Below are 22,123 nucleotides of genomic sequence, written 5' to 3'. Positions count from 1 at the left end.
GGTGTCCCCCAGGTGTCCCCCAGGTGTCCCCCAGGTGTCCCTGTGACCATTCCTGCCCTGCTGGGACCCCTCCTGTCCCCTGCCTGGGCAGGGATTACCCCCAAAGGCAGGGCAGGAGTTCAGGCTCAGGTTTAGGCTGTTCCTGAGGAAGGGAGCTGGGAAGTCACAGCTGCCTTTGTGTTCCCTGAGCGTGGGCCAGAACAATCCCAGCTGGCTGGGCTTGGTGGTGCTGGGCTTCCCCAGAGAGCTCCAGGCAGTGCCTGCTGCTCTCAGGGGTCACTGCCAGCCAGCCAGGCAGGCCATGGGCACAAGGCAGGGCTGGCATGGGCAATGTAAAATCTGGGTTTGCTGTGTCTGAACCCCCTGGGCTGGGAGGAGAGCCCAGGTGAGACCTGCCCAGGTGAGACCTGCCCAGGTGAGACCTGCCTGGTGAGACCTGCCTGCTGAGCCCAGGTTTGTTTCTGCTGCTGGCTGGGAACCCAAGCTGCCTCTTGGAGAGCAAAAGCTGGGCTGGGGTTCCCCGTGTGAGGTGCAGCAGTGCCCTCCTGTGTGCCCTGCAGGCCTACACCAGCCAGTTCGTGTCCCTGGTGATGTTTGCCCTGATGATGTGTGACGACAGGATCTCCATGCAGGAGCGGCGCAAGGAGATCATGAGGGGGCTCAAGGGGCTGCCAGGTAGGACCTGGGGCAGGGGGAGCCCAGCTGGGCTGGGTCTGGGCAGGGGGAGCCCAGCTGGGCTGGGCTGGGCAGGGGGAGCCCAGCTGGGCTGGATCTGGGCAGGGGGAGCCCAGCTGGGCTGGGTCTGGGCAGGGGGAGCCCAGCTGGGCTGGGCCTGGGCAGGGGGAGCCCAGCTGGGCTGGGCCTGGGCAGGGGGAGCCCAGCTGGGCTGGATCTGGGCAGGGGGAGCCCAGCTGGGCTGGGCCTGGGCAGGGGGAGCCCAGCTGGGCTGGGCTGGGCAGGGGGAGCTCAGCTGGGCTGGATCTGGGCAGGGGGAGCCCAGCTGGGCTGGGCCTGGGCAGGGGGAGCCCAGCTGGGCTGGGCTGGGCAGGGGGAGCTCAGCTGGGCTGGATCTGGGCAGGGGGAGCTCAGCTGGGCTGGGCCTGGGCAGGGGGAGCCCAGCTGGGCTGGGTCTGGGCAGGGGGAGCCCAGCTGGGCTGGGTCTGGGCAGGGGGAGCCCAGCTGGGCTGGGGCTGGGCAGGGGGAGCCCAGCTGGGCTGGATCTGGGCAGGGGGAGCCCAGCTGGGCTGGATCTGGGCAGGGGGAGCTCAGCTGGGCTGGGCTGGGCAGGGGGAGCCCAGCTGGGCTGAGCCTGGGCAGGGGGAGCCCAGCTGGGCTGGGTCTGGGGCAGGGGGAGCCCAGCTGGGCTGGGCCTGGGCAGGGGGAGCTCAGCTGGGCTGGGTCTGGGCAGGGGGAGCTCAGCTGGGCTGGGTCTGGGCAGGGGGAGCCCAGCTGGGCTGGGCAGGGCAGGGGGAGCCCAGCTGGGCTGGATCTGGGCAGGGGGAGCCCAGCAGATCTGCAGGGAGGGACAGAGCTTAGGGCTGGGCCTTGCAGGGAGGGTGGCAGAGCTGTCTCAGTTCCTTGTGGCCACGTTCCCTCAGGTGCCCCCAGGCCACCAAGCTGGGCCAGTCCAGCTCTGAGCCCGGGGTTTTACAGGTCCCTGCTGGCTGTGGGGCTGAGTGGGGTGCAAGCACACTCAGGCTGGGCTTTGCCTCCCCTCCAGACCTGATTAAAGAGGTGCTGAGCATGGATGATGAGATCCAGAAGCTGGCCACAGAGCTGTACCACCAGAAGTCTGTGCTCATCATGGGACGTGGCTACCACTACGCCACGTGTCTGGAGGGAGCCTTGGTAAGATTCTGTGCTTGGTGGCTCACACAGCCACATCTCAGAGCTCTGCAACCACACCTGGCTCCAGGTGCAGCTGGGGGTGCAGCCTTGGGAAGGTCCTGTGTTTAAAGAACTCACAGAGCTGGTTAAAAACCACGACGAGGTTGCTCAAAGTGTAATGAATTCTCTCCCCCCTGCAGAAAATCAAAGAAATCACCTACATGCACTCGGAGGGGATCCTGGCTGGGGAGCTGAAGCACGGCCCCCTGGCCCTGGTGGACAAGCTGATGCCTGTGATCATGATCATCATGAGAGACCACACCTATGCCAAGTGCCAGAATGCTCTGCAGCAGGTCATTGCACGGCAGGTGAGGGCTGGGGGGCTGCAGGGCTCCAGAGGGGCTGCTTCTGACAGGAACTGCTCACCTGGGTGTCTGCAGAGCTCCAGAGGGGCTGCTTCTGACAGGAACTGCTCACCTGGGTGTCTGCAGGGCTCCAGAGGGGCTGCTTCTGACAGGAACTGCTCACCTGGGTGTCTGCAGGGCTCCAGAGGGGCTGCTTCTGATAGAAAGTCACTCACAGCCACCCATTCTGCTCACCTGGGTGTCACTGCCCACCTGTGAGCTCAGGGAATACTTTGGGCATCTCACAGCAGTCCTTGCAGCAAGGGCAGAAGCCTGGCCTGGTCTGTTTAACCCTTAAATACCCCCAGGGCACTGGAGCTGCTTGGCTCTAGGTTAAGCAATAGATTTGCCACTGGCAGGGAGGAGCCCCCCAGATGTGCTTCCCCAGCCCCTGCCCTGTGTTGCAGGGCCGGCCCGTGGTGATTTGTGACAAGGAGGACATCGAGACCATCAAGAACAACAAAAGGACAATCAAAGTGCCCCACTCGGTGGATTGCCTGCAGGGCATCCTGAGCGTCATCCCCCTGCAGCTGCTGGCCTTCCACCTGGCCGTGCTCCGGGGCTACGATGTGAGTACAGCACCCTCCCTGCCTGCCGGGGCTGCAGGGGGCTGCAGGGGGCTGCAGGGGGCTGCTGCAGGGCTGGGGCTGCTGCAGGGCTGCTGCAGGGCTGGGGGCTTCTCTGTGCCACTGCTTGAGCTGCTGCAGGGCCCAGGGCCAGCTGTGGCCAGCTGTGGCCAGTGCAGGGCTGGAGGAGGCCCGGGGGTGAGTGGTGGGAGCAGGCAGGCTCTGCAGGGCTGCCAGGGAGCTGGAGGGAAGGGAAGGGACAGAGACACTGCACACCTTGCTGCAGCCTCTGCAGGGCTGCAGGGCCATGCTGGCCACGAGCCCTCTGCTCTTGGGAGGAGCTCAGAGGCCAGACTGCAGCTTTGGTGTCCCCCAGTGTCCCCCAGTGTCCCCCAGGTGTGTTTGGCAGTTTGGGGGTCGCTCTTTGGTCTGAATGCAGACACTGGCCCCTGCCTGCTGTCAGTGACCTCTGGGCCCTGGAGCAGCCTGGGCTGAAGCTCTGCCCAGCTCTGGCCTGGAGCTCTAACAATCAGGGCTGTGGGCTTTCTTTTCCTGCACTGAGTGGCAGAAAATGAGGGTGAGAATGTGTTGGATTGGTTTCAGCTGGGAGGCAGAGCAGACGTTCCACAGGTCACAGAGTTCTACACAAACAAACAAAGCAAGTGTGTGCATACTCACCAGCCTGTTCTTTCTCCTCCCTCTCTGCAGGTTGATTTTCCAAGAAATCTGGCCAAGTCCGTAACTGTAGAGTGAAAGATCATCTGAATCATAGGGGCAAAGGGGAATTAAATGAAAGACTTTTTTTGGTACCAAAATAACTCGATTTTAAAGCCCCCTAGGTAAATCTTATTTTGGTAAATCGTTGTTTGTGTACAAGATCACCATGATTCCATTGCATTAGTGCTTGTCCAGTTGATTCCACGTGCTACATCAATAGCTCTGGGTTTTTTTCATCTATAGACTTCCATGAAAGATGTTAAATGGTTTTCCTTAAAGATTGCTGAGTCCTCCAGGTGAGGGGTTACTCTGAGCTGGTGTCACTGTCCCTTCCCAGCGTGGCTCACTCCAGTCACTGCTGGGAAAGCTCTGAAGGAATTCTCAGTGCCCTGTGGTGCCCTCAGGACAGCAGGACACACAACTGGAGCAAGAGCTGGGCAGGAGTTTCACCAGTGAAGGAAACTGCAGGCAAGCCTTGGGGTGAGCTCTGCCTCAGGAATTCAGCTGAGCTGGCACAGCCTGGGCACCTGGGGCAGGTGCCAGGGAGGGGATGCTGCTCCAGAGGGGTTTAATCCATGCCAAATCCAGAGCAAGTGACAATCTCCTAGCCACGGTGGCCAGGGGACCCAGCAGGGCCAGGGCTGAGGGCACAGGGGTGGCCAGGGCTGGCTCTGAGCTGCTGCTGCTGCTGCTGCTGCTTGGGGCTGTTAAAACAAGGGGGCTTTTGCTGTGCTGAGGATATCCCCTGGAACTGAGAGCACACCTGGCTGTGGCACACCTGGCTGTGACACACGTGGCTGTGACACACCTGGGTGTGGCACACCTGGGTGACCCAGCTCTGTGACACACCTGAAGGGGATAAAAAGGCTCCATAAACACGACAGAAATATCCTTTGAAAATTACCTTGGTAATTAAGGAATTACCTAAAGAAATTACCTTGGTAGTTTTTCTGTGACAAGCTTGAAGAGAATCTAAAATGACACAGAAAATACTCAGAATGACACAGGAAAGTCACCTTCAGGACTGAAACCCTGACTTCCAGAGTCACCAGAGGGCAGCTATCAGTGTTTCCTAATGTGGGAAGGTGAATTCCCTGCCATCCTGCTGGGGTTTGAATTGGCTTTCCACAGGCACTGTCAGACCATGCCCAGGGTGTGAAGTGGTGCTGGGGAACATTCCAGGTGCTTTACTGCCCCAGAAATGGCTCTAGCACCTGGGGAGTGCCCAGTCCCAGGTGGTTTACTGCCCCAGAAATGGCTCTAGCACCTGGGGAGTGCCCAGTCCCAGGTGGTTTACTGCCCCAGAAATGGCTCTAGCACCTGGGGAGTGCCCAGTCCCAGGTGCTTTACTGCCCCAGAAATGGCTCTAGCACCTGGGGAGTGCCCAGTCCCAGGTGGTTTACTGCCCCAGAAATGGCTCTAGCACCTGGGGAGTGCCCAGTCCCCTGGCACAGGGGTGTTCCCAGACTCTGGGGTTCTGCTTTGGACCAGCCCCAGGGACTCAGCTCAGTGCCAGCAGAGGCTCAGGTGATGAGAAGGAAATGCTGAGTGCCTGAAGAGCTCCTCAGGGCCAGTGCCCGTGTTTGTTACCTGTCCCATCAGCTCATTGGTGAGCAGGTGCTGCTGCCAGTGTCTGTGTGGGAGCAGGGTGGGAAATGCTGGGAGTGAGGCCCTGCCCTGGCACAGCTGTGCCCCAACATCCCCTGGGCCCCTCCCTGCTTCTCTGCAGGGGGGGATGGAGGAAAAGCAAATTGTGCAATGCTCACGGGTGGGAGAGAGCTGCTCTTCCTCCTCCTCCTCCTCCTCAGCTTGCTTCAGAAGCCCTGCAGGGCTGGGTCCAGGCTGGGCTCCCCCTGGCCCAGGGATGTGCAGTGCCCCATCCTTTGCTCTCAGAACAGCACCTGTTAATTAATATTAATTAAAATCCCCACGAGGGGATGATTAAGGCCCTTTTCTGTGCCCCTGCAGCCAGCCTTGCTTCCAGGCTGCCTGGCACAGAGCAGGGGCAGCCAGCCCTGGGGCAGGGCTCAGCAGAGGGCTGGTGCAGGCTGTGAGCCCTGGTGAGAGCTGGCTGCACAGAGGACCAAAGATCTGAGTTAGGAGGGTCCCGTGGGGCTGGGGCTCGTGCTGAGCTCTCTGGGAGGGTGCTGTGCCTCACCAGCCCTGCTCCCTGCAGCTGCTGGCTCAGGGACAGGCAGAGCCCCCCTCCTGCTGCCAAACTCTGCCAGAACCAGGGGTGCTGAGGGCTCGGCCCCCAGGGGTGCTCTGCAGCTCACCTGTGTGAGGAGTTTCCCTGCTGGGCGTGGCACGGAGCCCCTCACAGCTCCTTGCTGTTGTTGCCATGCAGTGTGAAGTGGGAATGTACAAAGGACTCTTTCTGCCTTTCCTTACCTCATTCTGTCCCTGTTGCATTTCTGAACAGATGATGTTTCTCTGTCCCTTAGAAAACTTTTAGGATGTCTCGTGGTATTTATTAACAGCCAGTCAGTCTTCTGCTCTCCCAAATGAATGTTTTGCTTACTGAGCCAGTGCAATTCTCTCCTTCCTCACTGAGGATTGAAAAGTTCAGTAGCCCTGTCTCTGAAATGGAGCCACAGGTAAATGCAGACCGAGGCCTTTGCCACCTGGAGCAGCAGCTCCTGCTCCTGCCCAGCGTGGTCTCAGACCCTTCTGGTGTGAGCAGCTCTGCTCCTCACCTGCACGGGCTCAGAGGGAAGCCCTGAGCTCCTGGGGGTTGAATTCCCAGAAACTCAGCAGGTTCCCCAAGCTCAGCCCACCTTTCTGCCCGGCAGGTCTAACCTGCTCATGGAATCTCTGCAGCCAGGAAGGTTTGGGTTTTCCCCTGGCTCTGCTGCACAAGGGCTGTGGGCAGTTTTTTCCCCAGATTTTCTGTGCAGAGCCCATCAGTGCCTGGGGCTGGGCAGGGCAGCTCCTGGGGCCCCTGGGGACCCCCTGCTGCCCAAAAAGCTGCCTGGACCCCCCGTGCTGGGCCAGGCTCAGCCCCCTGTGCTGAGAGAGCCAGACCAGCACCCAGAGCCTTTCCTGAACAGAAGCCCAGGCTGAGCCTTGAGCCCAGCCCAGGCACTGAGCTCTGCCTGAGCTGCAGGTGAAGCCTCTGGAGGCACAAACCAGCCCAGAGCTGGGCAGAACTGGGGCTGGCCCCTCCCTGGCTGTCCCCAGCTGTCCCTGGTGCCACAAGCAGGTGCCTGGTGGCCCTGTGGGATGGAGGGAGGGGATGAAATTAAGTAGCTTAAGTAGCAGGTCCGTGTTTAGCTGTGGCTAATTTTAGACCCTACCTGAATGTACCAAACTTGCCTCAAAGCATGGAGTCCCTCCTCTTCACCAGGACAGGAAGAAGAAGAAACAGAAGTATTTGGGTTGGCAAAAAAAAAAAAAAACAAACAAAAACAAAAACAAAAAAAGGAAAGAAAACTTACTTGCCTTCAATTCAGTTTCTGTAAATAGACATTTGAGTGGCAAACCCACATTTGTCCCCTGTAGATCCTGTGCTGTACATATCCAGCTGGCTGGGGCTGTGGGACCAGGCTGTGTTTGTCGTGTGCTGTAGCAGGAGATGTCTTACTCTGTCTGTAGTGTTTGTTATCATTTGGGTTTTGTCTCTTTGCTTACTTTTTTGTATCTCACCCTTTGAATAAAATCAAGTGCCCTACATTAACCAAATGGAATTGCTGGTCTTTAGTTAAATGCACTGAGGACAGAGGTAACCCGGGGAGGTTTAAGGATGGGTGCAGAAAGCAGAAAACCTCAGGGCTTAGCTCGCCCCTCTCCTGCCCAGTGAGGCTGTTCTGGGTCAGATTCAGCATTTCATTTCTCCTATTTCACCTGCCCTGTCCCAGGTGGGGGTTTTCCCTCTCTCCAAGAAAGCCTGTGAGATCCCCTGAGGTAGATCCTGCACCTTAATTCTCACTGAATTATTTAATTGTCACCAAGACAGCCCAGCCCAGCCCTGGCTCAGTGAGTGTCACCCACAGCTCCAGGAGGGCCCTGGGTGGGTGAGGCTGGGCTGGACCCCGAGGCTCAGCTCAGAGCAAGGGCTCAGGGCCAAAACACACCTGGCTGCCTTTGCCAGGGAATCCCAGGGGGACAGAACCCTGGAATCCCACTTGGAATTCCATCCCCTTCCTCATGGAAGTCCCACCCATTTCCTCAGAGGGACAGAACCCTGGAATTCCAGCCCTGGAAGGTGGAGCTGGTGTTTTTATGGCCCCCTGTCCCTTCTGCAGGTGGAGCTGTGTGTTGTGGTCCCTTCTGCAGGTGGATCGCATCGCTGCCTCCCGAGACTGAGCCCGGCCCTGCCCCGGAGCTGCCGCCGCGCCCGCGGGGCTGAGGAGAGCGCGGAGCCAGCGGTGAGCGGGGCAGCCCCGACAGGACACCTGCCCAGGTGGCACCGGCCGGGGCCACCAGCCCTGAACAAAGCCCAGAGCCACCCTGGGGAGGTGACACAAATGGGGAGGTGACAGCCCCGGGGAGGTGGCACCCCCAGGGGTCACTGCTCGCTGCTTGTGTTCGCACTGCAGTTCTCCTCCTGTGCAGTTTTAAGCAATAAAAGTCTGCAGGGATTCTCTCGGCTGGCAGAGCACAAGGGGGTGCTTTGCTCCAGAAGTGCCAGTCTGTCTCTGCTTGGGTGGCTCCTTCCTGCTGGGAGACAGAGCCGAGCTCCCTCCCTACTCCCCCTTTTCCCTGCTCCCCCTTTTCCCTGCTCCCCCTTTTCCCTGCTCACTTCTGGGCTCTGGGCTCACAGCCCCCCCGTCAGAGCTCAGGGTCCCCAGCCCTGTGGTGGCTTTGTCACCAGGGCCTGGCTGGACACTCCTGCACCTTGTTCAACGCCCCAGACACGGGGGCAGGACAGGTCAGAAATAACTGGGGTCACAAACACCCCAGTCCAGCCCAAAACCCTGCTGGGATCTCCACAGCAAGATCCTGGGAGCAGGGAAACCTCACCGGGGCCCAAAGAGCAGCAGGGGCCCCACAGTGCATTCCAAACTGGGATATTCCCATTGGAGTATTGCATTCCAAACTGGGATATTCCCAGGGAATATTGCATTCCAAGCTGGGATATTCCCATTGGAGTATTGCATTCCAAACTGGGATATTCCCAGGGAATAGTGCATTCCAAGCTGGGATATTCCATGGGAATATTAAATTCCAAACTGGGATATTCCCAAGGAATATTACCATGGGAATATTGCATTCCAAACTGGGATATTCCCAGGGAATATTGCATTCCAAACTGGGATATTCCATGGGAATATTCAATTCCAAGCTGAGATATTCCCAGGTAATATTACCATGGGAATATTGCATATCCAGCTGGGATATTCCATGGGAATGCTGCTGCACACATTATTTCCCATACATCTCACATTTCACAGGCTGAAGGAATGCAGACATTCCCAAGGCTTTTCCTTTCCCAGACATTCCCAAGGCTTTTCCTTTCCCACAGACTTTCCACTGAGTCAGAAAAACCTGGAGAAGATCCCCCAGCAGCCCCCCCGAGCACGGGGGCAGCAGGGGAGCAGCACAAAGAATCTTCTGGAAGCCCCTCACCCCCCTGGGGGTGCCGGGGAGGGTTTGGGGGGGTTTGGGGGGTGGAATTCTGCAATCCCCTCTTTCCTTGGGAGCAGCAGTTCCCTCATGGCCCAGCTCAGGTTCCCAGTCCTGTGGGGTTTTTGGTTTCTCCACCCCTGTCAATCCCTGCAGCTGTGGAAGAGCCCCAGGACTGAATTCCTGCTCAGAAATGCAGAATTCCTGCTCAGGCTGCAGCTCTGGGCACATCCAGCACGGGCCAGCACGGGCCCTGCAGGAGGGGACAGCTCCTCACACTGACCCGTGGCACGAGAAAACATCTCCCCTCCTGCCCTGCCCCTCTCCAAGACATTTCTGTGACATGAGAAAACATCTCCCTCCTGCCCTGCACCTCTCCAAGACATTTCTGTGACATGAGAAAACATCTCCCTCCTGCCCTGCACCTCTCCAAGACATTTTTCCTTCCCACATTACCAGGAAGGATCCTCCAAAACATTTGACTATTAAAAAACATTTAAATAATCTACAAGTTCTGGCAGGGTGCCACAGACTTTCAGCCACTGTCTGCATCCAGGATGATTTATTTCCCACTCCTGGTATTTTTTAATAAGTTATTTTATAGCTGTTTCTGAAAGGAAAAGAGGCATGACCCAGAGAGAGGATGCTCTGTCTGGCATTTCCATCAGCCCCACACAAACCTTTATCTCTGACTCACTTTTGGGGCTTCCTCTGCCAAATTTGGGGGGAAAAAAGCAATTTCTTTCCCTGCCAGTGGAAGCTTGGTTATTCCTGGTGGTGGCTGTGCCCTGCTAAAGGTGCCTGAGCCACTTGGTGTGAAATCCATTGTGGCAGGAAGGGACACTTCAGGCTCTGTCCCATCCAAAAAAATCAGGTTTTGTGTCAGGAGTGCTCTGGGCTTTGGGAGGAAAAGCTCCAAGCGTGAGTTCCCAGCACAATGAAAAACCAGTCTGTGAAAATCAGTGAAAATTCAGTGCCCAGGCTTGGCAAGGAATGGCTCAGAGCCCACGGGAGGTTTGTGCACTCTTTAATAATAACATCAAGGCCAGCAATCAGGAGTAATGACTGCGTTTAACAAAGGACACATTGAACATGCAACACACAGAGGGTGAAACATCCCTGCACAGCCCCGAGCTGCCAGCACCACCAACAGCAAACCTCAAATGGAGAGGCAGCCAAACCAGCCCCGAGCTGCTCCCCTGCCCCCCAAACCTCCCCAAGTCACCCCAGACCTTCCCAAAGTCACCCCAAACCTCCCAAAGTCACCCAAACCTTCCCAAAGTCACCCCAAACCTCCCCAAGTCACCCAAACCTTCCCAAAGTCACCCCAAACCTCCCAAAGTCACCCAAACCTTCCCAAAGTCACCTCAAACCTTCCCCAAGTCACCCAAACCTTCCCAAAGTCACCCAAACCTTCTATAAGTCACCAAAACCTCCCATAGTAACCTCAAACCTCCCAAAGTCACCCAAACCTTCCCAAATTCACCCAAACCTCCCAAAGTCACCCAAACCTTTTAAAAGTCACCCAAACCTCCCAAAGTCACCCAAACCTTCCCAAAGTCACCCCAAACCTTCCCCAAGTCACCCAAACCTTCCCAAAGTCACCCCAAACCTTCCCAAAGTCACCCAAACCTCCCCAAGTCACCCCAAACCTGCCAGAGCCCCCCCTGAGCCCCTCCCCAAAAGCAGCAGGGAGCGGAGGAGCCTCCACACACCAGGGAGCCCCCACAGAGCTCGTGTGGGCCAGGAGAGTGAAATAAACCAGAGCAAAATGAAGCAAAATAAGGCAGGAGCTGAGCCTTGGTCAGAGGCTCAGCCCCGGGAGGCTGCCAGGCCCGGGCAGGGCTGGGAAGGAAGGGGAGCAGAGGCATTTCCCAGCCTTTGTGGGGACCATTCCAGCCAGGGCTGGGCAGGGAGAGGTCACACAGGGTACAAAGGCACCACGGGGGTGCTCCAGCTCTTCGACCTCATTTACATGGCATTAACTGGCATTAACTGGCATTAATTGGCATTAATTGGCATTAATTGGAGCTGGCTGGAATCCTGGAGCAAGGTTCCACTCCCAGCCTTCCGTGGAGTCCCTAATTTCATCTCTGGGGTGCAGCAAAGAGGGAGGGGGGCTTTTAAAGGCACCTGAGGGGCTTTTGGGAGCTGCTTCTGCAGCCAGATTTAGGCTGCTCCTAAATCACAGAGCCCCAGCAGGGCTTGGGAGGGGTCTTAAATCCCACCCAGTGCCACCCCTGCCATGCCAGGGACACTTGTCACTGTCCAGGCTGCTCCAGCCTGGCCTTGGGGACACTCCCAGGGGTCCAGGGGCAGCCCCAGCTGCTCTGGGAATTCCTTCCTCAATTCAAACCAGGTACAAGATTCACCTGCAGACAGGCTCTGGTTTTTGTGGGTCACCAAAGCCCATCCCAGCCAGATCCAGGGGCAGGAAGGGGCTGGGCAGCCTGGAGCTGCCCCAGTTAATGCCATGTAAAACAGGTGCTCGTCACTACAGGAACTATTTGTACATTTATATATAAACAAAAAGCAATACAACCATAAAAAACAAATACAACAAGCACAGCTTGATACGATAACATGCCATGAAATGTCATTGGCTTTATAATAATTTACTACAACTTGAAAAATGTTCTTTTATCCACAAGGGACAGGAAATGCTTCCATCTAACATATGGTAAGCATGCAGCAACAATATGTACAACAGGAATTTGGAGCTTGTTTTAGATTCTTTTCAACTGGATGATTACAAAGGGAGCATTTGAAAATTCTGATTTTTCCTAGCCTGATCTAGGCTTTACTTTGCTTCCTTAAATCTGCAGGGTTTGGGGTTTTCCCCTTAGTTTGGGGAGAATGAGGATTTCTCTGTACATCTGCAAATCATCACGGACAATACACAGCTTTTACATTTCCCCCCAGCAGGAGGTTCATTGGTTAATTAACCAATTAATTAACCAATTTATTGGCTAACCAACACCTATAAAAATAAAAGTCTCGATGCTGTCTTGTGGAAAATCAATTTCCTCCCCAAACGTTTCTGAAATGCTGAGGATCTGTGGGGGACAGGGATCCTGTGCTACACCAGCCCAGTCTTCTCCTTCCCTGGTGGAACCAACCACACCAAGAAAACCAGACCAGGCCAGGCCAAACCAGGTCAAACCAGGCTAAACCAGGCCAAACCAGGCCAAACCAGGCCAAACCAGACAAGACCAGACCAGGCCAAACCAGACCAGACCAGGCCAGACCAGACCAGGCCAGACCAGGCCAGCCCAAACTAAACCAGACCAGCCCAAACTAAACCAGGCCAAACCAGACCAACCCAACCCAACCAAACCAGACCAAATCACACCAAAGCAAACCAATCCAAACCAAAAAACCAAAACTAACCCAACCAAACCAGACCCAACCAAACCAGACCTAACCATACCAACCAAACCAACCCAAACCAGACCAAAGCAACCAAACCCAACCATAGCAACCATAGCAACCAAACCAAACCAATCCAATCCAAACCAAACCAAACCAAACCAAACCAAACCAATCCAGTCCAAACCCAACCAAACCAGACCAAACCCAACCAAACCCAACCAAACCAATGCAGTCCAAACCAAACCAAGCCAAGCCAAAGCCAGGAGCTCTTTGCCTGCCCAGATCCCCTCCACCCACGAGGGATCCCACCCCAGCTGGAGGGGGTCTGAGCTTCCCCTGCCCCTGGCAGTGTCCTGTGGGGGCAGGAGCTGGGACAAGGGGGTGGGGGAGCAGCACAGGGGCTCAGGGGCTGCTCCGTGCTGCCTGCACACAGAACAGAACAGAACAGAACAGGGGACCAGGGGGAGCAGAACCTGCAGAGAGAACAGAGGGACCAGGGGGGGAGCAGAGCCAGGGCTGCCTGCACACAGAACAGACCAGGGTGTCCAAGGGAGCACAGACAGACCAGGGGTGTCCAAGGGAGGACAGACAGACCAGGGGTGACCAAGGGAGGACAGACAGACCAGGGGTGACCAAGGGAGCACAGACAGACCAGGGGACCAAGGGAGGACAGACAGACCAGGGGTGTCCAAGGGAGGACAGACAGACCAGGGGTGTCCAAGGAAGGACAGACAGACCAGGGGAGCACAGACAGACCAGGGGTGTCCAAGGGAGGACAGACAGACCAGGGGTGTCCAAGGAAGGACAGACAGACCAGGGTGTCCAAGGAAGGACAGACAGACCAGGGGTGTCCAGGGGAGCACAGACAGACCAGGGGTGACCAGGGGAGCACAGACAGACCAAGGGACCAGGGGAGGACAGACAGACCAGGGGACCAAGGGAGGACAGACAGACCAGGGGTGTCCAAGGGAGCACAGACAGACCAGGGGACCAAGGGAGGACAGACAGACCAGGGGACCAAGGGAGGACAGACAGACCAGGGGTGACCAGGGGAGGACAGACAGACCAGGGGTGACCAGGGGAGCACAGACAGACCAGGGGACCAGGGGAGGACAGACAGACCAGGGGTGTCCAAGGGAGGACAGACAGACCAGGGGTGACCAGGGGAGCACAGACAGACCAGGGGTGACCAGGGGAGGACAGACAGACCAGGGGTGACCAGGGGAGCACAGACAGACCAGGGGTGACCAGGGGAGCACAGACAGACCAGGGGACCAAGGGAGGAGCCCAGCCCTGGCTGCTGCAGCCCCAGCCCCTCAGGACTCCCGGGTTGGTCTCACCAAGGGCTGACCCTCACCTGGCACCCGGAGCTCTGCCAGGCCTTCCCTGCTCTCCCTGCCCGGAGGGGCCAGGGCAGGTGTCCCCTGAGGCTCTCCCCCCATTCCCTTTCCTGCTGGAGATTTCCTCTCTTTCCCCGTGTTTTGCTGGGAAAGCCAGCACTGGTGTTCCCAGCAGCAGTGCTTAGCAAAGCCTTTCTGTGTGAAGGGAGGTGGGAACCCTCTGCTCCTGGCAGAACTGCAGCTGCACAGGTGCATTTCCCTCCTGGGGGCTTCCAGAGAGCTTGGTGACAGCTGGAGGGGCTCTGGGGGGCTGCCCTGGGCTGCAGGAGGCAGGGCATGCTCTGCAGGTGAGCAGGGGGCAGCAGAAATGCAGCCAGTGCATTTCCTGGCAGCCTGGCTCCCAGCTGGGCTGGGCTGCGACAGGAGGGGCTGAGGCTGCTGCGGCTGCCCAGGGCTGGGAGGCACTGCTACCTGCTCTGGAAGGGAAAACAGAACACCCAAACCCCCAAAACCCAGGTGTCCACGTGTGCCAGGTGAGCCCAGGTGTGCCAGGTGTGCCAGGTGAGCCCAGGTGTGCCAGGTGAGCCCGGGTGAGCCCAGGTGTGCCAGGTGAGCCCGGGTGTCCAGGTGAGCCCAGGTGTGCCAGGTGAGCTCAGGTGTGCCCAGGTGTGCCAGGTGTGCCAGCTGAGCCCAGGTGTCCAGGTGAGCCCAGGTGTGCCAGGTGAGCCCAGGTGTGCCCAGGTGTCCAGGTGAGCCCAGGTGTCGAGCTGAGCCCAGGTGTGCCAGGTATGGCCAGGTGTCCAGGTATGGCTGGGTATGCCAGGTGTGCCAGGTGTCCAGGTGTGCCCAGGTGTGCCGGGTTTCCAGGTGTGTCCAGGTGCACCCAGGAGTGCCAGGTATGGCCAGGTATGTCCAGATGCACCCAGGTGTGCAGGCATGCCCAGGTGTACCAGGCATCCAGGCGTCCCAGGTGTCCAGGTGTGCCAGGTGAGCCGGGTGTCCAGGTGTGTCCAGGTGCACCAAGGTGTGCCAGGCATGCCCAGATGTACCAGGTCTCCAGGTGTCCAGGTGTGCCCAGGTGTGCCCAGGTGTGCCCAGGTGTGCCCAGGAGCGTGGCTGGGGCTCTGCCCTGCTGACAGCCCTGTGCAGCCCTGCCCTGCAGAGGGTGCCCGTGGTGGCACAGGGGACGCAGAGGTGGCACAGCCCAGCTGGGGGGACCTGGGGCTCTCCCTGGTCTCTCCCTGGTCTCTCCCTGGTCTCTCCCGGGGCTCTCCCGGGGCTCCAGAGTCGGTGGCGCTGCTGCTCGAGGGGGGCGCAGGGGGGAGAAGGTTCCAGAAGAGGCCGGGGGTGCTGCTGTCCCCCAGGGCAGGGCTGGGGGTACAGTGCTGCTGCCAGAGCCCCGGGACAGCTCTGGGGGACCCCTGGACCCCTCAGGCCGTGGGGCGGGGGGGGGGCCGGGACGGGGGGGGCGCCCGGGCGGGGGGGGGGGGCCTGGGGCGGGGGGGGCAGCGGGGGCAGCGTGGAGGAGGGGGAGGGGGCGTGGGGGGAGCTGGGGGGAGGGGGCGTGTAGATGGGGGCGGGGGGCGGGGGGGTGTAGATGGGCGCTGGGGGGGGGGCAGAGGGGTAGGAGTTGTTCAGGGGGTACTTGGGGGGGGTCTCCGTGTTCTTCACCCGCGTGAAGTTGATGCAGCGGCCCTGGAACAGAGAGGAGGAGGAGGGGGGAGTTACTGGGAGGGGAATTGTCACCACCCTGGCGTGGGATGGAGCTCTCAGACCACCCTGTCCCACCTCCATGGCACAGCTGGGACCTCACAGACCACCCTGTCCCACCACCTTGGCATGGGATGGAGCTCACAGACCACCCTGTCCCACTCCTGGTGCCCCCTGCCATGGCTGGGACCTCTCAGACCTTCCCATCCCACCCTGTCCCACCACCCTGGCGTGGGATGGAGCTCTCAGACCACCCTGTCCCACCCCTGGCACAGCTGGGACCTCACAGACCATCCTGTCCCACCACCCTGGCGTGGGATGGAGCTCTCAGACCTTCCCATCTCACCCTTGGCCACCACCCTGGTGTGGGATGGAGCTCTCAGACCACCCTGTCCCACCTCCATGGCACAGCTGGGACCTCACAGACCATCCTGTCCCTCCACCTTGGCATGGGATGGACCTCTCAGACCACCCTGTCCCACTCCTGGTGCCACCATGGTGTGGCAGGAACCTCTCAGACCACCCTGTCCCACCCCTGGCACAGCTGGGACCTCTCAGACCATCCTGTCCCACCCCTGGTGCCCCCTGCCATGGCTGGGACCTCTCAGACCTTCCCATCCCACCCTGTCCCACCCCTCTGGCATGGGATGGAGCTCTCAGACCATCCTGTCCCACCCCTGGCACAGCTGGGACCTCTCAGACCTTCCCACCCACCCTTCAGCAGGCTAGGGGGATTTTTGTTCAGCTGGGACATTTCCCTGCCCAGAGCTGTTCCTGAAATGCATCCCCTCCTCGTCAGGGTGTCTCGACACCCCAGTGCTCCTCAGGAGCCAACAAATTGCTTTTCTTGCTCTGTGGTGCTAGGCTACAGTTTGTTGTACAGTTTTAAACAAAACCTTTGCCCTCTGAGCTGTCATTTTCCTTTTTTTCCCTCACAAGTTCCACCTGCAAAAGATCCCACTGTAAATACTGGGATGTCAAATCAGCATGACTGTGTCATGGATTCATTCCTTTGGATATGAAATCATCCCCAGAGGCACCAGAGCATTTCTGGATCCTTTCTTTGCTGTTGGACTGCTGAGCACGAGCTTATTTGCTGTTTTACTCTTTCCTCTCCCAAAGTAAATGTTTTTCCTGGTGAAGAAAAGCCAGAGGGAGCAGGTTTGCTGGGGATTTTGGCAGGTTTGGAATCCCCTGCCCTGAGGGCTCACCTGGGGCTGCACAGACCCTGCAATAACCCATTTCTTTAATAACCTATCATCTAGATTATATAATATATAAAAATATAGATTATATACAATTTAATAGGTTATTCAAAGGGACAAGGAAGGACAGAGAAGGAGATTTCACAGTGGTGAGATCCCACCAGTAAACCTCCAAAATCCCCTCCTTTCCCTGAATCCTCATTAATTTGGGGAGGACACATCCCTACACACAATTTGTTGCACCTTTCCTCTCCTTACACCCTTCTGTACCTGCATTCACCCATCCAAGCACAAAATGAAAATGCAATTTATGCAGTGCAGTAACAAATTAAACCCAGTTTGCTCCCTGACTGGGGAGTTCCTGGCCAGGTCTGAGCTTGAAACACATTTTGCCAACCTCCTAAATTCCTGACAGAGCAACGTTTACCCAGGGGGTGCAGCTGGCACTGCAGGAACTGTTTGGTTCCTGTGGTCCAGTATAAAAGTGATAAAGTTCTCTAAAAAATGCATCTATATTTGCATCACCTCTGTCTGATATAAAAATAAGCCCATTAATGCTGACAGGAATGCAAACCCAGTCTCCTGGAAATGCGAGCAGACCACAGGAATCCCCTGTGACCTCCCTTGGCTCATTGGAACCATCTGCTGTAAGGCCAGAGCCCCCATCCCCAGGCCTGGCTCCACCAAAACCACAATTTCATCATCTGTTTGTGCAGCTCAGCCTCCCTGGGAGCCCTCCTGGGCACCCCTGGATGCTCCTTTTGCTCTGGGCTGGCAGAGGAGCTCTCAAAGCCTCCTGCACAGCAGGCCAAGCTTTCACAGAAGTCACAGAATCACACAAGTCACAGAGTTCACAGGGGTGGAAGAGACCTTCAAGATCATCCAGCTCAGCCCCAACACCTCAGCTAGACCCCAGCACCCAGTGCCAATCCAGTCTGGTTTTAAACACACCCAGGGATGAATCCCCCAACCTCCCTGGGCAGAACACTCCAGGGCTTTAGCACTATTGCTGTAAAAATCTTTTCCCTCACTCCCAGCCCCTCCAGCCCTTTCCCTCCCTCCCAGCATTTCCCTGGGTGCAGCCTGAGCCTGTCCCCCCTGGTTCTGCCAGTGCTGCTCAGTCTCCTCCAGCTTTGTTCCTGCGGGGCTGGCAGGGGCTGCAGGAGCACTGGCACTGTGCTGCTGCTGCTGGGGACACTGCAGGGGTGCCAGGCGTGCCTTGTGGCAGAGGAGGGGTCTCAGCTCTGCCTCCAGCCTGGATCCCTCCTGCCCAGGCACTCCTGGGGCTGCAGGTACAGGACAGACATCCCCACCTCCATCAGAGGGTGTGAGCAGGACAGGCTGAGCTCTCAGGGAGCAGCAGAGCACTGAAATAGAGCTTCAGTCCCAGTTCATCCCCTGGGGCTGGGCATGTCTGTCCTGGCAGTGCCAGGGAGCCCTGGAGCACTGAAATAGATCTTCAGTCCCAGTTCATCCGCAGATGTGGGGCAGGGCACATCTGTCCTGGCAGTGCCAGGGAGCCCAGGAGCACTGAAATAGATCTTCAGTCCCAGTTCATCCCCTGGGGCAGGGCATGTCTGTCCTGGCAGTGCCAGGGAGCCCAGGAGCACTGAAATAGATCTTCAGTCCCAGTTCATCCCCTGGTGTGGGGCAGGGCATGTCTGTCCTGGCAGTGCCAGGGAGCCCAGGCAGCCCAGGCAGCCCAGGGAGCCCAGGCAGCCCAGGGAGCCCAGGCAGCCCAGGCAGCCCAGGCAGCCCAGGCAGCCCAGGGAGCCCAGGCCCCCCAGCTCACAGCAGCAAAGCCCAGCTCGGGGCTCGAGGGGAAGCCGTGCTTCGTTGTGAGCAAGGAGCTCTCTGGGCAGCCCAGCCCGTGTGCTGGAGGGGATGGAGGCCCTGATTTCAGCAAGGGATGGCTCTGGATGGGAATGATGTCAGCCTGGGACCCAGCCCAGCTCCCTCCCAGGCTCCAAAGCAAACAGAGCTCTTTTGCAGCTCTTTTTCATCTGGCTTCACCATTTTATCTCCATCAGGGGGTGAAGGAAGGAGCCCGTTCGACAGCACCGAGTCTGAAACCTGCTTCCCCTGCTCAGCAGAGAGGGGAAGGGAGGCACAGAGCTACCAGACACTCCTCGTGCAGCTCCTCGTGCAGCTCCTCGTGCAGCTCTCGGGACACGCCGTGCCCAGAGGCTCCTGCTGCAAGGCCCGAGCCCCTCTTTCCCACCCACACGTGCAGCCTGCAAGGCTCTGGGCGCTGATCCAGCCTGAGGAGGCTCCACAGGACCTGGGGGCTCCCTCTGGGGCTGGGGGCTCCTGTGCAATGTCCCTCACACTGTTCTGGAAACTTCTCCTGCAACTGCTGGGGAGCAGCTCCGTGCTGTGGGCCGGGCTGGGCCGGGTTAGGCCGGGCCAGGCTGGGCCGGGCTAGGCCGGGCCGGGTTAGGCCGGGCTGGGTTAGGCCGGGCTGGGTTAGGCTGGGCTGGGCCAGGCCGGGTTTGGCTGGGCTGGGCTGGGCCGGGCTGAGCTGGCCAGGCTGGGTTGGGCTGGGCTGGGCTGAGCCGGGCTGAGCTGGGCCAGGCTGGGTTGGGCCGGGCTGGGCTGGGCTGAGCTGGGCTGGGCCGGCTCCTCCAGGGGCTGGGAAGCACAGCAGCCAAAGCCCAGTGTGACAGGGGTGGCAGAGGTGACAGAGGAGGTGGCAGAGGAGGTGGCAGAGGAGGTGGCAGGGCTGGCAGGGGTGACACAGGAGGTGACACAGGAGGTGGCAGGGCTGTACCTTGTCTCCGGGCTGGGGACGCATCACGGACACGCGGTCGTAGCCCTTCCTCAGCAGCACCCAGAGCGCGTCCAGCTTGCCCTGCAGGGACAGAAACGGGGAGGGGGGTTTGCTGGGGGGTTTGCTGGGGGGTTTGCTGGGGGGGTTTGCTGGGGGGTTTGCCCGGGGGGTTTGCTGGGAGGGTTTGCCAGGGGGGTTTGCCGGGGGGGTTTGCTGGGGGGGTTTGCTGGGGGGTTTGCTGGGGGGGTTTGCTGGGAGGGTTTGCTGGGGGGGTTTGCCGGGGGGGTTTGCTGGGGGGGTTTGCTGGGAGGGTTTGCTGGGGGGGTTTGCTGGGGGGTTTGCTGGGAGGGTTTGCCGGGGGGGTTTGCTGGGAGGGTTTGCCAGGGGGGTTTGCTGGGGGGTTTGCCCTGCCCAGAGCCCCAGGCTGGCCCCACCGTGCCAGGGCCTGCAGGGAGGGGGACAAGGCTCTCTGGGGGACAAGGTTCCCTCTTAGGGACACTCAATGACAGCTCGCTGCAAAGGAAGAGCACTCAGGTGTCAGATAACAGCACTCAGGTGTGAGATAGAGCTGTCAGGTGTGTGACAGGTAACAGCACTCAGGTGTGAGATAACAGCACTCAGGTGTGACAGATCTGCCAGGTGTGTGCCAGGTAACAGCACTCAGGTGTGTGACAGGTAACAGCACTCAGGTGTGAGCTAACAGCACTCAGGTGTGAGATAACAGCACTCAGGTGTGAGATAACAGCACTCAGGTGTGAGATAACAGCACTCAGGTGTGACAGATCTGCCAGGTGTGTGCCAGGTAACAGCACTCAGGTGTGACAGATCTGCCAGGTAACAGCACTCCTTCCTGGAGATGAGCATTGTAAAACTCCAGTGAGGGCAGAGGTGTCTGGTGGGAGTGTCCCGGGCCAGGACTGAGGGTGGGAAGGTGAGCTGGGCGTTGACAGGTGCTGGGAAGGACTGAGTGTCCCCAGGCAGAGCTGATCCTGCTGCTCTGCGTGGAGCCCCAGGTCTGGGAGGGGCAGAGCTCACTCTGGGGCTCTTTGGGGGCTCCTGTGTCACCCCCGGTCCCTGGGGTCTGACCAAGGCTCCCTCTCATGGGGCAGAGTCCCTCTGTTCCCCTTCCAGGAGCCACCAGGGCCAAACTCCCCCCTGGGATCTCCATCCTGCTGTCAGCCAGAGGCCCAGAGCTGATCTGGGACGTGCAGGGGTGGAGGCAGACACGAGAAATGACTGCATGGAACTCGTGTCCAGAGGATGTGGGGGAAAACTTCCCAAGGTGAGAGCCAGGAAAGTCTGGGATTCTCAGAGGAAGAGGCAAGAAACTTCTCTGTCAGATTCTTCTGCATTTGGACACAGAACTCCTCAGAGCTGAGGGAAACCATCCCTTCTGCTCCAGCCCATCTTCCCCCTGCAGCAGAGCTGCTGGAAGCTCTTGATCTCCTGTCCACCCTGACAGCTCCAGAAACGAGCACCTCTTCCTTCCATTTCTTCTCTAGGAAACCACAGGCAAAGCGACAGCTTTCCATGGAACAAATTTTAAAAAATTAAAATAAAAATCCCTTTTTACTCTGCAGTCCCAATTTCCAAGAGCCTGCCATGGTTTCTTGGGGAGAGCCAAGAGCTCCATCCCTGGGAGCCTGTGGGACATCTGGGTGGGAGGGAGGGAGGGAGGGAGGGAGGGAGTGTGCCTCATGGAAAGGATGATGGCTGGAGACATGGGATGGCAAGGCTCCCTCCCGGAGGCAGAAAGCCTCCTGTGCTCTCCTTGGATGGGCTGGGGCTCCGTGTCTGGGGCTCCTCCACAGCTCCAGCACGAGGTCACTTGGAGGAATACAAAAAATGCAAGGTCTGAAGGCAAACAGAGCCTCGAGTCCTGCTGGATCTGAACCAGAGAGAAGAAACACTCGGGGCAGATGGCAAATGAAGGAGTGCACAGCTCCAGCCCTGGAATTTCCTCTGAATTCACAGTGAACTCAGCCCTGCACTGACCCTGAGTTACCTCAGTGCTCCTGAGGCCTGCTGGGGCCAGGCACGGGCACCTTTGGAGCTGTCTGTGAGCCCAGGTGGCCACAGTGGCTTTGGGAACAGACCCAGGAGGGACAGGGGCTGGAGAAGGGACAGGGACACACGGCCAGGCAGTGCTGGGGGGGCTGGGATCCACCTGGGATCCACCTGGGATCCACCTGAGCTTCCCCTGGCAGTTTTGGGGTGGCTGGGATCCACCTGGGATCCACCTGAGCTTCCCCTGGCGGGCACCACTCCTTGCTCCAGCCCCAGACTGGGCTCAGCCTCTTGTTCCAGGTGAGGAGGATGAGAGGAAACGGCCTCAGGTTGTGCCTGGGGAGGTTCAGGTTGGAAGGTGGGGAAAATCCCTTCAGTGCAAGGTTGGAAAGGCCTGCCCAGGGCAGTGCTGGGGTCCCCACTCCTGAAAAACCTGTGGCAGTGGCACTCAGGGCTGTGCTTTCATGGGGAATGGGGGGTGGATGAGGGTCCTGGGGAGCTCTTCCAAAATTAATGATTCTGGGGCTCTGAGTCACTGCCATCCACATCCTGTGCTGCCCCTCCCTGTCCCTGAGCTGAGGGTTTGGTGAGGCTCTTCAGAAGTTTCAGATTTGTCATTCCCCTTGGATTATCCTGCCTG

The 22,123-nt window shown here is 58.5% G+C and overlaps 2 protein-coding genes and 1 long non-coding RNA gene across 9 annotated transcripts in view; 1 reads left to right on the top strand and 2 right to left on the bottom strand.

Moving 5' to 3' along the window:
• The window catches only part of GFPT1 (glutamine--fructose-6-phosphate transaminase 1), a 30,290-nt gene extending 22,195 nt beyond the window's left edge, over nt 1–8,095 (top strand). For 4 of the 7 annotated variants that reach the window (XM_059870329.1, XM_059870330.1, XM_059870326.1 and 1 more), the window contains 5 exons: nt 561–675; nt 1,721–1,848; nt 2,028–2,195; nt 2,639–2,800; nt 3,506–7,195. In XM_059870329.1, coding sequence (XP_059726312.1) covers nt 561–675; nt 1,721–1,848; nt 2,028–2,195; nt 2,639–2,800; nt 3,506–3,550 — 618 coding nt within the window. In that variant the 3' untranslated portion in view covers nt 3,551–7,195. Of the gene's footprint in view, nt 1–560; nt 676–1,720; nt 1,849–2,027; nt 2,196–2,638; nt 2,801–3,505; nt 7,196–7,789 lie in introns of those variants that run through there. The other 3 variants (XM_059870327.1, XM_059870325.1, XR_009489725.1) reach the window with 2 other exon arrangements.
• Nucleotides 8,096–10,089: 1,994 nt separating this feature from the next.
• LOC132339935 (uncharacterized) lies at nt 10,090–10,559 on the bottom strand. The gene is made up of 2 exons (XR_009489744.1): nt 10,373–10,559; nt 10,090–10,291 (listed from the first exon to the last, which is right to left on the bottom strand). It is a non-coding gene; the product is annotated as an uncharacterized LOC132339935 (long non-coding RNA).
• A 1,094-nt stretch (nt 10,560–11,653) lies between these two features.
• ANTXR1 (ANTXR cell adhesion molecule 1) overlaps nt 11,654–22,123 on the bottom strand; it is a 54,124-nt gene continuing 43,654 nt past the window's right edge. The window contains 3 exon segments of the mRNA XM_059870568.1: nt 11,654–15,266; nt 15,268–15,486; nt 19,477–19,557. Of these exon segments, the coding sequence (XP_059726551.1) occupies nt 15,222–15,266; nt 15,268–15,486; nt 19,477–19,557 (345 nt within the window). The 3' untranslated portion in view covers nt 11,654–15,221.

Source organism: Haemorhous mexicanus, chromosome 30 (assembly GCF_027477595.1).
Source record: "Haemorhous mexicanus isolate bHaeMex1 chromosome 30, bHaeMex1.pri, whole genome shotgun sequence".
Classification (NCBI taxonomy): domain Eukaryota; kingdom Metazoa; phylum Chordata; class Aves; order Passeriformes; family Fringillidae; genus Haemorhous; species Haemorhous mexicanus.
The sequence above is the reverse complement of the archived record's forward strand: the minus strand, read 5'-3'. Positions and strand labels throughout refer to the sequence as shown.